The 17,202-nt window shown below is 36.0% G+C and overlaps 1 protein-coding gene across 6 annotated transcripts in view; it reads right to left on the bottom strand.

Annotated features, from left to right (window-relative positions):
• Positions 1-17,202, bottom strand: part of ANO4 (anoctamin 4) — a 337,100-nt gene that overhangs the window by 207,715 nt on the left and 112,183 nt on the right. For 4 of the 6 annotated variants that reach the window (XM_055096038.3, XM_034934336.4, XM_055096037.2 and 1 more), the window contains one exon: positions 1,764-1,868. The exons of 1 other annotated variant lie outside the window; for it this stretch is intronic. In XM_055096038.3, coding sequence (XP_054952013.1) covers positions 1,764-1,868 — 105 coding nt within the window. The remainder of the gene's footprint in view (positions 1-1,763; positions 1,869-17,202) is intronic. One more of the 6 variants, XM_055096039.3, reaches the window with a different exon arrangement.

Below are 17,202 nucleotides of genomic sequence, written 5' to 3'. Positions count from 1 at the left end.
TAAGCAACCTACAGAATGGGAGAAAATTTTCACAATCTACCCATCTGACAAAGGGCTAATATCCAGAATCTACAAAGAACTCAGATAAATTTACAAGAAAAAAAACAAACAACCCCATCAAAAAGTGGGCAAAGGATATGAACAGACACTTCTCAAAAGAAGACATTTATACAGCCAACAGACACATGAAAAAATGCTCATCATCACTGGCCATCAGAGAAATGCAAATCAAAACCACCATGAGATACCATCTAACACAAGTTAGAATGGCGATCATTAAAAAGCCAGGAAACAACAGATGCTGGAGAGGATGTGAAGAAATAGGAATGCTTTTACACTGTTGGTGGGAGTGTAAATTAGTTCAACAATTGTGGAAGACAGTGTAGTGATTCCTCAAGGAGGTAGAACTAGAAATACCATTTGACCCAGCAATCCCATTACTGAGCATACACCCAAAGGATTATAAATCATGCTACTATAAAGACACATGCACACGTATGTTTATTGCGGCACTATTCACAATAGCAAAGACTTGGAACCAACCCAAATGTCCATCAATGATAGACTGGATTTTAAAAATGTGGCACATATACACCATGGAATACTATGCAGCCATAAAAAAGGATGAGTTCATGTTCTTTGCAGGGGCATGGATGAAGCTGGAAACCATCATTCTCAGCAAATGATCACAAGGATAGAAAACCAAACACCGCATGTTCTCACTCATAGGTGGGAAATGAACAATGAGATGATTTGGACACAGGGCAGGGAACATCACACACCAGGGCCTGTCGTACGGTGGGGGGCTGGGGGAGGGATAGCATTAGGAGACATATCTAATGTAAATGACGAGTTGATGGGTGCAGCAAACCAACATGGCACATGTATACCTATGTATCAAACCTGTACGTTGTTCACACGTACCCTAGAACTTAAAGTATAATAATAAAAAAAGAAAAGAAAATGCAATGTCCCAAAACTAGAAGTAAGAAAAAATTGCAATGGTTGTTTATACAATGTTCTTCACATCAAAATCCCTCAAATCCAACATGAGATAAATTATTCAATATTAAGAGGAGCTTCATCATCTAGAATTAGAGCTCTGATAATGAAATATCAATGGTAATGACTTAGTATGAGACACCGCATCACCCATCCTCAATGCTAAATATTTAACTTGAGTAAATGTGTTGATTCTGATAAAATTCTGAGTGAAAGCTATAAAACAGAAATAAAATACTCGAAGAAGAGCAAACCTTGATTACTCAAAATGCTTAGAAAATGAGGGTTCACTTCTGGCATGCAGTCCATCATCAATGACTCCAGATACTCATTTTGGAGAAGAAGTTCCTGATTTCACCTTGCTCCACTAACATTTCCCTCTTATTACTTCCATTTGAGCAGAGGAATTGTATTTTGTTTTCTTAAAGGTTTTTCTTTGATTATGATTAATCAAGAAATCTAAAAATTTACAATACTCCAAGGTTTACTAAATATTATTACATGAAATACAATATACAGAATTGATCATTCCGTTATAGCTTTTTCAAAAATTCCACTATTATGTGATTTAATCTCACAAATTAAACCTCTTTCACTATCTCTTCTAGTTTCAAAATTATTTTGCACAGTATCTCTTTCAAGACATCATTTTGTTAATATTTTTTAAAGCTTGACATCTAAGGTTTCTAGTTTATTACCCCTCCCAAGTATTATAATAGCTTCTTCTCTCACGGCGAATTTAAAATTTGAGTGAAACTTACTTTCTTGTATTGCATTAAGAATCTCTGAAAAGTCCACATCACTCTTTGGCCCGTCAGGTAGTATTTGCATATCCAGCTGGTAGCCTTGCAAATCCACACCTCCTTCTAGAGAAATGAAAGATATTCATGGAGTTTGCACTGGTTATCAGAGAGTCTGTCATTAGGGTCCCAAGGAGAAGCTATGTCAAAATCCAAAGTGAATGACTAGCTGGTTTGCCAATGATCCTCCTTCTTAGACAAAGGACTTAAAAAAAAAAAAAAAGAACATATACAAGCCATTTGCATTTTATGGGACCAAAAAGGTTCACTTGTATTTCCAATGCAAAATAAGGCAACTACTTTTTTACAAGGAAACACACTTCATAGTATTTACTGATAATTCCCTACATAAAAAATATAACATAGCCTCTACCTAAGGATATTTAAAATTATTTTCAGTTTCCACATGGATTAAATGTGACATTAACACAAACACTTTATGATATCATCATCTTCTTATAATAATTCATTCTTAAGGATGGATTTAATATTCTTGATATTACGGAAACAAGGTATTAATACTTAGGTCCCTCATAATTAGACCTCCCCGATTCATCATTTATTTTTCAACTGTATCCGAATTTGAAAATTTATTCTATGAAGTAATTAAGCCTCTTGTTCTAGGTTTGTCTGATGTATTTTTGGCATGTTCTAAAGAAAGAAAGTTTTTATGCTGCTCCATACACCTATAGAACATTTAAGGAAGTCAAAGAAACCAAGGTATCAAAAAGTAGCTTTATCACGAACAATAAACCTTCCAAACCTTCTAAAAGCTTCTTAAAGTAATCAGTAAGAACGTCTCCGATTTGAGGAGTCTGCCAGGGCTAAAAAGCCAATGCTAAAATAAACAGCCTGATGCATAAAATGGAACATGCCCTAGCTTCCAGTATTTTGTAGAAATTTTGTAGAAATCTCATAAGCTTAGGAGGTATACTCAGCCTCATACAAAATTTCGGTTACGTTCCTAAAGCTCAAGAATAAGATAACTCATAGCCTCACAGGAACGCTTATTCTAGGAGTAAAACACCTGAAGGTAACTTAATATTCTATTATATTTAATAGAAAATAAGCCTTGGGAGGGCAGGGACTTTGTCTGCATGCTATAACCCAAGCACTTAGAACAGGAGCTGGCATGAAGTAGATTCTCAACAAAGTAGATTCTCAGGCTGAATAAATGAATGAGGCTATGCAGTAATTATAAAACCAAAACAACAGAGCTAAGAGCAAAGCTACAAGCTCAGATTCTGGAGTCTGAGAGACCAACGTTGAAATTCTTATTAGATAATGCTGAACCTCTCTAAATTTTAGTTTCCTCCTTTGTGAAATAGGGATGATGATAACAGACTCACAGAGCAGCCACTAGGATTAAATGAGATAATGCACAAAAACCTTAGTTGTCACGTAGTCAGCACTCAGTAAATAGCAGCTACAGGTATTACTATGATCATCCATAATAATTTATTAAAGCAACACTGGCATTTATATAGAGACAGACTAGGTATTGAACAATGTGAATAACGAAAAGGAAGTCCTAAGTCCTTTCCTTGAGACCCCAGGTATGCATTTCGGTCACTGTCAAGAACTGCTATTTAACATTCCAGCCACAGCAGTGAACTTTCCAGATGCACTAATGCAGCTGCCTCATTGCAAAGTCTGAAGCTACTTATGAGAGTTTCTTAGACAGGACAGACAAAGACGCCTTCCTGCTGGTCCAGAATTAAAATGGGTTATTTGCTTTTTTCTTCCATGGCCAGTTACTTCTAATGGGTAAAGAAAAGTTCTGACGCTTTTCAATCTCAACTAAGGCTAGTCAGCTTTGTTCTATTTGATGGCCAAAGACCTCATAATTACAACAATGACAGAAAAATAACAAAAATATTCAATTATCAGCCTGGCTCTGGGCTATGTACTTTATGATATCATTTAGGCTTTAATCTTGAAAAGAAGGTGCGATGCAATGGAGTAATTTGCCCAAAGTCACACAGCTATTGAGGTGTAAATATGTAATCACAATCCATGCTCTTCACTAGTCTTTAAAATCACCCATATCCAAGCAGTCACAAACACAGGCTATTGGAGATAAGAGAACTGGATCTGCCAAATAAATCCAACATAACCCAGTAAAATGATCCTGTGTTCTAATACTTCAGATCAAGACAAAACACATTACATAAGCTAAAAAACAAGTGACTTCCTAAATAGACTAATAAATAGAAGCCCAATTTATTTATTTGTTATTTGTCATAAGCAGGGGCTCACAAACTCAGGTAGAAGTAGCTATGACTACTAGATAACTAGAATTTTTAATAACAAAGATTCCAAAAACCTTTAATAATTTTTTTAAATGTGAGAGGGCAGTATAGAAGTATAAGACACAAAAGAAGCACCATAAAGGAAGCATACAGGCCATTAAATTCTGTCTTCAAAGAATACTTAATGATGTGGGAAAATGCTCGTTTATAATGAAAAGGTGAGGAAAACCAATACAAGAATATAGATAGATAGATTAGATAGATAGATAGATAGATAGATAGATAGATAGATAGATAGATAGATACATACATACATACATACATACATACATACACACACACACACACACACACACACACAGAGACATGTCCCAAGTACAGTCATGTCTCACTTAAGGATGGGATACTTTCTGAGAAATGCATTGGTAAATATCATCATTGTGCAAAGATCATAGAGTGTACTTACACAAACGTAGTTGGTATAGCCTACCACACACCTAGGTTACATGGTGCAGCCTATTGCTCCTAAGCTACAAACCTGTACAGCATGTTACTGTACTGAATACTGTAGTAACTGTAATACATTGGTATTTGAATACCTAAACAAAGAAAGGGTACAGTAAAAATAGAGTATAAAAGATAAAAAATGGTCTCTCTGTATAGGGCATTTACCATGAATGGAGCTTGCAGGAATGAAAGTTGCTCTGAATGAGTCATTGAGTGGTGAGTGAATGTGAAGGCCTAAAATACTATTGCACATTGGTAGACTTTATAAACACTGTACACTTACGCTACATTAAATTTATTTAAAAATGTTTCTTTCTTCAATAATAAATTTATCTTATGGTAAGTTTTTACTTTGTAACCTTTTAGATTTTTTTTAACTTTTGACTGTTTTGTGATAACACTAAGCCTAAAACAAAAACACATTTTATAGCTCCACAAAAATATTTTCTTTCTTTATATCCATATTCTATAAGCATTTTTCTATGTTTTAAATTTAAAAACTTTTTAAAAACTTTTTTTGTTAAAAATGAGGATACAAACACACACATTAGCCTAGGCCTATACAAGGTCAGGATTATCAATGTCACTTATTCCACTGGAAGGTCTTAGGGGCAATAACATGAATGGAGCTCTCACCTCCCATGATATAAATGCTCTCTTCTGGAATACCTCCTAAAAGACCTGCCTGAGGCTATCTTAAAGTTAACTTTTTTTTTTAATCAGTAAAAGGAGTAAACTTTAAAACAACAATAAAAGGTAGAGTATATAAGCCAGCAACATAGTAGTTTAATTGTCAAGTATTATATACTGTAAATAACTGTATGTGCTATATTTTTATACAACTGGCAGCACAGTAGGTTTGTTTACACCGGCATCACCACAAACACGTGAGTAATGTATTGCACTATGACATTACAACACCTGCAACATCACTAGGCGATAGGAATTTTTCAGCTCCATTATAATCTTAACGGGACCACCATGGTTTATGTGGTCCATCACTGATGAAAAAGTCATCATGCGGTGCATGACTGCATATTAAAAAACATACCCATTTATATGACTAGAAAAATATAACAGGAAGAAAATACTCAAAATAGGTACAGAAGTTATCCCTCAGCTGTGAAATGATGGGTAGATTTTGTTTTATACTTTATCTTTTTATGTTTTTCACAAAAAGAATAAAAATATTTTTTTGAGAGAAAGTCTCACTTTGCCATCTAGGCTGGAGTGCAGTGGTGCGAACACAGCTTACTGCAACCTCAATCTCCTAGGCTCAAGCAATTCTCCCACCTCACCTCCCAAGTAGCCAAGGGCTACAGGTGCGCACCACCATGCCTGGCTAATTTGTGTATTTTGTATAGAGAAAGGGTATTTCCATGTTTCACAGGCTGATTTTAAACTCTTGACCACAAGTGATCTGCCTGCCTCAGCCTTCCAAAGTGCTGGGATTATAGGCGTGAGCCATTGCAACTGCCCTTAGCATAAAACATTTTTATAACTTTAAAGACATGTAAAAATTCAAGAGTGGGATTGCGGAGATTAATAATTATTTGGAGTTCAGGATTTAAGACTGAAAACAAAGACTGCAGGTATTAAACCATAGATGTGAAATATCCAATTTAATATAACAGATTTTCTAAATTCATGTAATTTTTAAAAATGTATAAACCAAATAGCTTCAAAATGCAACATTCTCTTCATGCTAAACATTATGATCACACATAGAGTCCCCCAAATATAAGATATTTTTCTGTCTCTGCTCTAGAAGAAATACAGAATACTCTTTCATAGAGTATAATGTAATGGTCTGGAACTTCTGACAATAAGCCATTCATTAAGTCTAACACTACAAAGGAGAGGGAGCTGTAAAACAAGGACTTTTGTAAGCTTTCCTAAATGGAGAGTGATCAGTGTACCAATGAATCTTCAAAGATGACAATCTCCACCTTTACTTATAGTGCCCAAGTGAAAGAGACTAAATGACTTCAATGTAAAAAATGTACTATGTCTACTTTGTACTACTGATTTTATTTATTTATTGTTATTCATATAGCTTTTTGTTATAATTTCTGAAAACCTAAGAATCTGAGTTCTTTGCCATAGCCACAGATATCTTGGCCTTTGGGTCAGAACACAAAGATTTGAAAAACTAGGCAAGATGGTAAAGATACTATAGATTCAAACTGAAGATTCTTTAAAATACAGCCCCACTGGGCATCAGTAATTAACATGCAATTAAGTACAATCCTAAGGAAACTAAACAAATAAATTAAAGAGGGAAGCTAAGAAGATCCCTAAATATGTGGAAACACATTGAACAATTAAAAAAAAATCAAGAATAGCTACAAAATCCATGTGATCTCCATTTTGTCTTTAAGTTTCCCCACATTTTATGGACAGAAGTTATACTCAATACTTAATTGTGATTAAGTACTTAATTGTGATTCTGTAACTTTGGTAACAGCATTTACATTTAATAAAAAGTCTTTAGCTGGACAAGCAATATTTTTAAAATTCATTCTGTACCTAGCTTACAGCTAGGATTTTTTTTTTTTTTTTTTTTTAGACAGTCACACTCTGTCACCCAGACTGGAGTTCAATGATGCAATCGCAGCTCACTGCAGCCTCAACTTCCAGGGCATCAAAGCACTTTTATACAAGAGAAACAACAACAAAAAATGAGTTTCAAACATAAATTTCTTGATTAGCAAATATGTCAATGCCTTCCCATCCCATCTTTGTCCATAGAAATCCCTTCTTGCTTTCAAGGCCCACCTAGAATTCTCTGCTTCAGGAAGCATTTCTTGATCCTGATAAGTAAAAACCATTTTTCTATCCATTGAACTCACATAGCTCTTTATATTTTGTCTTTTCTATAGTATATGTTTTCTATGAAAAATGAGTCAGAGTACCTAGCACAGTATGAAGCAGACAAAGAAAATGTTTAAGTTCCTAGTTTTTCCATATCTAGATTTCTTCCTCATTGCTAGCACCTTCAACTAGACAGTAACACATTGAAGCCTGGGATCAAACTGTAGCCCCCTTTTATCTCCTATAAAACCTAGAACAAGGCCTTGAACATATTAGTTGCTCAGTTAATGCTCTTTCACTGCAATTTCACATTATGAATAACAATAATGAATATAAACTAAGAAGACGCTCTGATTTTTTTTTAGTCTACAATTTAAAGCATCTTGATACGTTATCAGTAGATTACTGTGAAAGACATATTATAGATCATAACTTTTTGTTTTTCAGTAAAATCTTGTTAAATTTTATCAAATAATAAACAAAATATCAAAGTACCAAAGGGCTTACAATAAAAATCAATAGCTACCCTTTTTGCAATCCCTGTCCTCTTCCTCAGTGGAAAAAGGACTTTGAAGAGTCTCTGTTGGATCCTTCTATGTGTGTGTCCCATTGTTTCATGATTTTCCAATTTTATATACTATATATGGTTTTTCTGCTGTGACACATGACAATGTAAGTTACATTACTACCACTCTCCACTTGCCCTCCACTCTCACCAAATCACTATTCTTAGTAATTTCATTAGATTGCCTTAGTTACTTTAAATAAATCACTTAAAATTCCTTTCCTTGTTCAATCAATTATAGACACATGTCATATGTGTAAATTAACACAAGTGATTGAAAAAGGAGATACTGGCACTAAACTAACCTGGATTTGAATGCTACTTTTAGGTGACCTTGACTCATTAAATAATAATAAGCCTTATCTTTCTCATTGAAAAAATGGGAAACTAAAATTTTTTGGAGGCTGTAGTATAAATTATAGACATTATACATAAATAATTTGGCCCATCATGTTAGATCTAGGTGCTTCACTACAAATTTTATATGATATTCATTCTCTGCAAAATGAGGGCCTACTCCAGGTTTGGGGCCTAGGCTAAGTAAAAACAATTCCACTTTAAAAATCTTGTAACCTGGGACTTGGAATAGTTACTTCATATTGAAACCAAAATAAAGGAAAGCCTGACAAATCAGCTCTTACCCTCCCCATGTCACAGAAAAGATGGGGAGTATGTAAAACAGACTTAAGAGGACAAATGATATTTTCTATGATAGCCTCATAATAACTGTTGCTAGAGCTGAGCTTCTGTCTACATTCTATTTATATTCTACAAATAGTTTTATTTGGTAGTTCCTGTCCTGAGAGGTATACTTAATACAAATTCTCAAACACAGCATTTTTTATAGAATAGGTAGCAGTGATATTTCAAAACTTGAGCTACATATCTAAAATAAATCCTCACATGTAATATTTTTGGACTTAAGAGGCACCAAAGACCCCATTTTCTAAACTGGGAGTTTTGTATTGAACTCCCCATAGGTGAATTCTGTGTTCCTATGACAGTACTGAGATGAAGAATGGTGTTAAGAAAGAAGGGAGGGCTGGGTGTGGTGGCTCACACCTGTAACCCCAGAGCTGCAGGAGGCTGAGCCAGGAGGACTGCTTGAGACCAGAAGTTCAAGACCTACCTGAGCAATATAGCAAGACCTCCATCTCTAAAAAAATATATAAAATAAAATTAGCTGGGCATATTGGTACATACCTGTAATCCCGTCTACTTGGGAGACTAAAGCGGAAGGATCACTTGAGCCCAGGAGTTCGAGGCTGAAGTGAGCTATGATCATGCCACTGCACTCCAGCCTGGGCAACAGAGTCCTTGTATCTTAGAAAAATAAAAATAAAAATAAAAAAGAAGGGAGGGAGATCCATTCTGTCTTTACAGACTTTCCTGGCATCAGCCAGTGTTCAAGAAAAGTCTTTGAAGAAGAGAGAAAGGAAATGAATTCAGCTTTTCTGGAGAATATGAAATTGGAAACCACAGATTTACATGTAGGAAATGCTACTGGTTCTGAAAAAAAAAGTTCCATCTTGTTTTTTTAACATTATTTGTAGTACTTACCAAAATCCTTTTTTTGTGTGTGGCATAAACTAAAAAAGCTTCACAATAGAAGATGCTTCATAAGTGTAAAAAATATTCATGTCATTTTATTAGTATTGTGTAAAACCATAAATCTTATGATGTTGTAAGTTCATTCTTTTACAGAAGAAAGCTTGGCTCATATTAGCAGGAATAAACATATTGATTCACCCACACTAGTCACTATAAGGCTAAAGCTATTCCCTCAAATGATTAATGCTGAGTAGTCCTAATGGCCAAGTTCTTTACTGGGTCCTGATGGGAGAACCACATTTGGCTAACAGCAGGCAGATATTTCTCAGGTCTAAAATGGAAATAATAATTCTACTGCATCGGCCAGTAATGGCTCTCCTTCAGCAGAATTGCTTCTATGTTTTCCAGGATTGGTAAGATCATGATCTCCTAAGTTATAATGCATCCCTGCACTAAAAGTTCCCTAGAGGGCCTGGAAGTCAGAATTGCAAAGCTTCAAATAGCAAGAAGGATTTGTGAATCACATAGGCAGAATTCTGTGGTGTCTTCCAATCTCCTAGATGCTGAGGTCTGTTGTGATGACGAGGACTCTTGCAGATGAGGAGAAGAGACAAACTCAGGATTAGGAGGCGTTACAGAACAGAAACTGTGCAATTTTCAGCCTCACTAAATGTTGTTTACCCTTTTGTCTTGAATAAGTCTTTATACATGAAGGGCTTGAGATAAATGTGAGAAGGAATATTGCCCTTGCGAAATGACAATCCTCAAAAAAGCTAGGACTCTGCCCCTCTTGTGCATCGGCCTGTCAGCTCAAACTCAGACAATCAAGCAAAATAAAAGCTCACTATTAACTGACTATCCACCATGGCTAAGGGCTTAGACTTTTAAATCTCAGCTCTACTAGTTATAGTTGTATAATCCTGAGCTAAATGGTTAAAGCATCCCACCCTATCTTCAGCGGATACATTCCAAGACCCCCAGCGGATATCTGAAACTGTGGATAGTACTGAACCCTATATATATGCTTTTTTTCCTATACATACATACCTATGATAAAACTTAATTTCTAAATTAGGAACAATAAGAGATTGATAACAATAACTAATAACAAAATAGAACAATTATAACAATAATGATAGAGCAATTTCTCTCTGTCTTTCTCTCAGAATTCTTATTGTAACTGAAACGATGAAAAACAAAGCTATGGATAAGGGGCGCATTGCTGTACTTAAATCTCTTCAAGCTTCTAAAATATAAAATTATTTTAAATAGCCTCAGGCAGAAGAAGCAGTTTTAAATTCCACAAAACGCAATGCTCTTTTCCAGAAATTAACCATTTGCTTTTCTTTGTGGCTGCCTTTTTATGGCTCTTCTTCATTCACTTTCTGTGCTCAAAAGGTTGTAAAATGATTTTTCAGAAAATTCCCTCTAAATGCATCCTATAGATCAAAATGTGTGTGTATATGTCCCTCAGTAAAATGAAAAGCAAATGCAAATAAGAGAAGAATGTGGTATGTATTTTTAGAAAAAAAAATGTTGTTACTCAGCAAATGATAGCAAGGAACACAGATACCAATGCCCACATTTGCCAAGGACCAAAATAGCTTATTTTCCTAAGCACCCCCACCTATTGACTAAACTCACATCACACATCTAAAAAAACCCACTTAAAGAGGAAGAGATTCAAATGAAGGATAATTACAGTGTTATTTCTAAACCACAGCACTAACTGTTCTGAAAGGCACCACATTCACCTTCAATGCAATGAGAAATAAAACAGAAGTCCAAAGTAGCCCTTGTCGCTTTTTCCATACAATTTTATCTTCCAGCCACCCCAAAAATCCATTCACAAATAGGAAGACTGATTATCTCATCCACGCTTCAGTTCTGTTCAAGAGAACAGCCAGGTTCCTTAGATCCTATAAGCAAACCTCAGCCACACTTCTCAATAAAGTGTCTATTTTCAGAAAAGGGGATAGAAAGCCCCCAAAATTTCACTCTTAACTAATGCTCATCTTCAAGAAAAAAAGTTGACACCGTGGAAAAAAACACCCATAATAAGTTTTTTTTTTTTTTTTTTTTTGAGACGGAGTCTCGCTCTGTCACCCAGGCTGGAGTGCAGTGGCACAATCTCAGCTCACTGCCACCTCTGTCTCCCGGATTCAAGCGATTCTCCTGCTTCAGCTTTTTTTCTTTTTTTTTTGACAGACTCTTGCTCTGTTACCTGGGCTGGAGTGCAGTGGCATGATCTTGGCTCACTGCAACCTCTACCTCCCAGGTTCAAGCGATTCTCCTGCCTCAGCCTCCCTAGTAGCTGGGATTACAAGCCTGCACTACAATGTCTGGTTAATTTACATATTTTTAGTAGAGATGGGTTTCACCATGTTGGCCAGGCTGGTCTCGAACTCCTGACCTCAGGTGATCTGCCCACCTCAGCCTCCCAAAGTGCTAGGATTACATATATGAGCCACCGCGCCCGGCCACATAAGAAATTAAATACCTGGGTTTTAGTTGGGGTCTGTCAATTGCTAATTTTGTACTTTTGAGCTAGTAACTTCACTTCCTATGCCATAGTAAAATAGGCATAATTCCACCTCACAGACTGCTATGAGGACTAAATGAAATGCAGGAGAAAAATTTGTGAAAGCCCTTTGGAAACAACAGAATATCAAGTAAATGTAGGGTTGCAGTATTATGGTCGTTATTCTAAAGATTGGTCATATATTTATCTTTTCCTTATTTTTGTTTCCCTAAAGCATAAGTTTATCCTGACTCTTGGCAGAACTAGGAACAAGTCTTTCTTGACTGTCCTTCTTCTTTTAAAAGTCTCTCCTTAATAGTCCTCTCCTCTCCCTCTCCCCACATCTTCTGGTACTGCTCTTTAAAGGGAGAAACAGGAGACAGTCTGTTCCCTAATTTGAGACCAGGCCTTGACATTGGTTCCAGAAAGAAATCTTTGAAACTCAGGGAAATAGGAATGAATTTTATTATATCAGAACCCAAAAAAGGGAGGATGAAAAACAAAAGTCCAGAGCATAGTAGACCAGAAAGAGAAGCTACAAAGTGGACATCACTTACACTGAGGGAAATAATAAACTTTGAAGACGATTACACAAGCAATCAACAGAATCTAACTGGTCCCTTCTTTAGTATGGTTTTCTTACGCTAAGGTTTGAGCTACTGCAGGGCTTTTAATTTAAATTTTCCAAGGCTTTTTAATGATAATTTGCTAGAAATGTTTCTGCCAAGTTGTGTGAAGAAGAAAGTAATAGCACATTAAATAAGAGAATAAGAACACCTGAGCTAGAATCTTGCCTTCACCATTTACTGGCTGTATAACCTTAGGCAAGGTACTTACCCTTCTTCATGCCTTAGTTTCCCCACCCATCAAATAAGGAAAATAGCATGAGAATATTATGGGAATTAAATGAGATAATGAATGAAAACAGTTGAACAGTTTTTGAGGTTGGGAATATGGTAGAGGGCTTAATATATTGTAGTTATAATTTTATTATTATCAAACTATGCATTTAATGCCTAAGTATACAGACAGTACTAATCATTCTAGCTGTTTGGAAACAAGAAAATCCTAATGTTTCTCTCCTGGAAAATCAATTTTGTCCTAGCATTTAAATACTAGATAGATTCTTAGGGAACAATAATCATGCATAAATGTGGAAAGGGCCATAGGTTTTAAAAAGTGAGATAAAAGAACCTGTATTAGAAATTACTTGGGAATAACCCATATCGGCAAAACATTATTTTACAAATTCTAAATGAGACTAAAGGACATATTCTGTGATTAATGACACTTCTCTAGGATTGTATGATGGGTCTAACAGATAAGGAAAAAGCAATAGAAGAAGTATTTTAGATTTCAGAAAGCTTCCAATTCTATTTTATATGGCATAGTCATTAGCTGGGATAATTTGATCTATATCCACTAAGCTTTATAGTTTCAAACTCAAAAAAATCAAAATCAGTGCTTCAGTTTACTATGCTCTTGAGTCTTAAATTATAGTCCCAAACCTAGTACCATTTACCACTTATATTTTTGGTCCATAAAGGAAGCAGAAAATAATATTCATTAATTATGAGTGTTTAAAGGATAAGGTCAAAATGAAATTGATAAACAGGAGAAAGAATTGAAACAATCAGAAGGAAAGAGAAACCATACAAATACAAGATGAAGATGAATGGCTTCTGTATTTATATAGCATAATGAGAGACCATCTTATTGGTATTCTAGCACAAGTTAACTGGGAAACTGCTAAATGAAGTGGTAACTGAGATAACAAGGATTCTGGGGCATAGGTACTTTCAGGGTTCTGAATTTTGCTTATCATGTTGGTGACAAGAAAAATGATTTCTTTATTTATCAACCATTTATTACTGAACACCAAGTATGTGCCAAAAATCAAACTGGACATTCTACACAAATTATTTAATTGCCATAACAAGGCTATGTAGGATTGCCAGACATAATACATTACAATACAGGATGTCCGGCTAAATCTGAATTTCAAACGATATAATTTTTTATTATGTGTGTCGTATGCAATATTTAGGACACACTTTCAAAAATACTTGTTTATCTGAAATTTAAATTTAATTGGGAACACTGTATTTAATTTGGCAGCCCTAATACTATAAGGTAGGTATTAATTTCCTCATTTTACTGATGTAGAAACTAAGATTCAGAGAAATTAAGTAATTTGTCTAAGGCTGTAATAGCCATCAGGTGACATATCTAGCTTTTAAACACCTAACGATAAAGCTTGCTTTCAGAACCAGTGTAATGCACCGTTCCTATCATTATGCTCTTTCCTGCATCTGAATGGTCATGCCTCTTCCTTCTGTTGAAATCCTAGTTGACCTTCAAAGTCAAATTGGTATACCATATGTGTTTTCTCTTCAGCATAATAAGGTTATGGCAGCATAACCTTATTTATTTCTGTGTTCCAGCCCTTAATACAGTTTGACTTCTATCATAGCAGCTTAAGCACATGTCCCTGTAGTGGGCATTCTTCCACATAAAGTTGTTTCCTAACATCACCTCTATTTCCTTTTGGGGAAGTCCCTCTCCCTCGCTGTGTGTAGTCAAGGTGGCAGAAGAAATCAAGGAGGCCTACCCTCCCACTATGAAGGCTGCAGGGAGAGGTCTTCTGTCCTATCATTTGTCTCAGCACTGTCTGTCCAACCAAGGGAAAGGTGCATAGCCAATAGAACTGTCCTCCTAAATCTTCAAAACGTGAGCCAAACGATGCAAAACTAGAAAAACCGGTAAGAATTCAATCATTCCAGATAGTCAAATAGAAGATATTCTATTCTAATCAAATAGCTATTCTTGATTTCTCTATTCCTTTTCCAAGGCTGGCTCTTTAGGTTTTCCATCCACATTCTTCAAATTTAAATTCCTTCTTTGTTTGGATTAAATGATTAGTTTCTCTTGTTGGTAACAAAGAACCCTGACTGATTGTCTCTCTTGGACATGACTGAGTGCCTTAAGACCCATGTTTAATAGAGTTCTGCACCATTTCAAAATACTCCAAGGAGGGCAACTTCCCAATAAATCCTTGTTAGTAAATAGTAGGCACACATAAATGTTTGTAAACTCAAAGGGGGATAAACATACTGAAATTGTTCAGGCAGATGGAACAGAAAATCTACAAGACTCCCAAATTCTCTCTTTTTGTTCTTAGTAACCAATCCGAGTGGGTCTTAGAGAACACTTCGGGAACAGGGATTATTAACTTTGTAAAAAATAGATGGATGACTTAATAGGCCTCAATATGACTAAATTGTCCAAGCTGCTACTAAGATCTATGACTCACTGCACATAAGAAACTCAGTTTGAGAGCTCTTCCATAATCTCCCAACAGAGAACTATGATGCATTTGTGCAAGTACACTAAAAATAAAGAGAATGGAACTGAAATCATATTCTACCTTGCCAGAATAATATGAGTTTTAAAAATACTTTTTTTAAATAACAAGTTTCTAATTGTAACTTAATATATTTTTCTCTTAATTATAATTCTAGGCTAGAAGATTGGCTTTATTTATATTTTCAACCAATACTCGACATATGTAGGGTTTAAGGATCTATGATAAAATGATGGGTAGATAAGTAAAGTGATGTATTTTTGTTTAGTTTTTTGTTTTTTTGAGATGGAGTTTTGCTCGTTGCCCAGGCTGCAGTGCAGTGGCGCGATCTTGGCACACCGCAACCTCCGCCTCCCGAGTTCAAGTGATTCTCCTGCCTCAGCCTCCTGAGTAGCTGGGATTACAGGCATGCACCACCACGTCCGGCTAATTTTGTATTTTTAGTAGAGACAGGGTTTCTCCATGTTGGTCAGGCTGGTCTTGAACTCCTGACCTCAGCTGATCCACCCGCCTCGGCCTCCCAAAGTGCTGGGATTACAGGCGTGAGCCACTGTACCCATCCAAGTGATGTGTTTTTAAGGTGAAGGAAGAGACTTGAAATATTAACTCACAATGTGGGCTGAATTAGCCCATGTTGATAAAACACCATTAGGAATATCTTAATAACATTCATTTAATTGTATTATAGTAATATCAACACAGGATATCAATTAAAGGAAAGGACAGACTGAATCTACACTGCCTGCATTTGACTTTAATGGAATACTCAATTCTGGGCACTGCATTTTCAAAGAGATAGCAATGAAACAAGAATGTTTCTAAGAGTGGAGAGGGTACAATGGTAAAGAAGTTGAGTATCATGTCATTCAAGGAAGCACTAAAGACACTAGGAAATGTTTCACCTGGAAAATAGCTAGGGATGAGTTTCTTAAACAACTGAAGGATTGTCATATGAAAGAAGAGTTAAGATTTACGCCATATAACTTCAGAATGCTAACCTATATCTGCTGAGTAGAACAGATTTTGACAAACAACATAAAATCATTTATTAAGAACCTACTAGGGACAATGCATGATGTTAGGAGTGACGGAAGATACAAAGATGAATTGAGGAGAGTTCCTGCCTTCTGGGAGAACTATAAGACCATAGAAACAGATGGACTTTGATAAGGCTTCTAAGTTCTGTGGAAGCACGGGGAAGTAGGGGAACAATTCTGACTATAAGATCTAGAAAGCTTCTTGGAGGAAGCGGAATTTGAGTTACATTTTGAGGAATGAGAAGGGCTAGTAGACATTTATTAGGGGGAAGGGATATTCCAAGATGAGAGAGGAGCTTGAGCAATGGCAAAGAAATGGAAGAGTAAAAGCCTGCTTGAGAAATACTAAAAAGCCTGTGGATGCCTGAAGCTGAATAATATGGATAATGACAGTGTAAAATGAGATAAGCCTGGAAAAGTAGGGAGAGGCTAAATTGGAGAGGGCTTGAAAAGGTGGGCTCACAAGGCTGCACTTTCTTCTGGATAGCCATAACAATTTTAAGAAGAGGAGGGCTGATGCTAATTATCCTCTCTGGAGGAGAACCTTGGTGTCTGAGAGAACCACTGAAGACAATTGTCCAACATCTAAAACCTTCCACTGGGCTCTCCAGAATTCTCTGAATGTCGTCAATCTCTTCTCAGATTGCCCCATTCACCTTCTTGCTCTAAGGAAAACCTGGATCTTCCCAGTGGTCATGCTTCCCTGTGGTTCTTTCACTTAGAACTGTTTTTCTCCAATAGCCCTGGCACCAACGCATCTGAAAGAGGAGTAGATACCTTTCTTGAGTC

Source organism: Pan paniscus, chromosome 10, assembly GCF_029289425.2.
Source record: "Pan paniscus chromosome 10, NHGRI_mPanPan1-v2.0_pri, whole genome shotgun sequence".
Lineage (NCBI taxonomy): Eukaryota > Metazoa > Chordata > Mammalia > Primates > Hominidae > Pan > Pan paniscus.
Note: the sequence above shows the minus strand (reverse complement) of the source record. Positions and strands in the feature narration are given on the sequence as shown.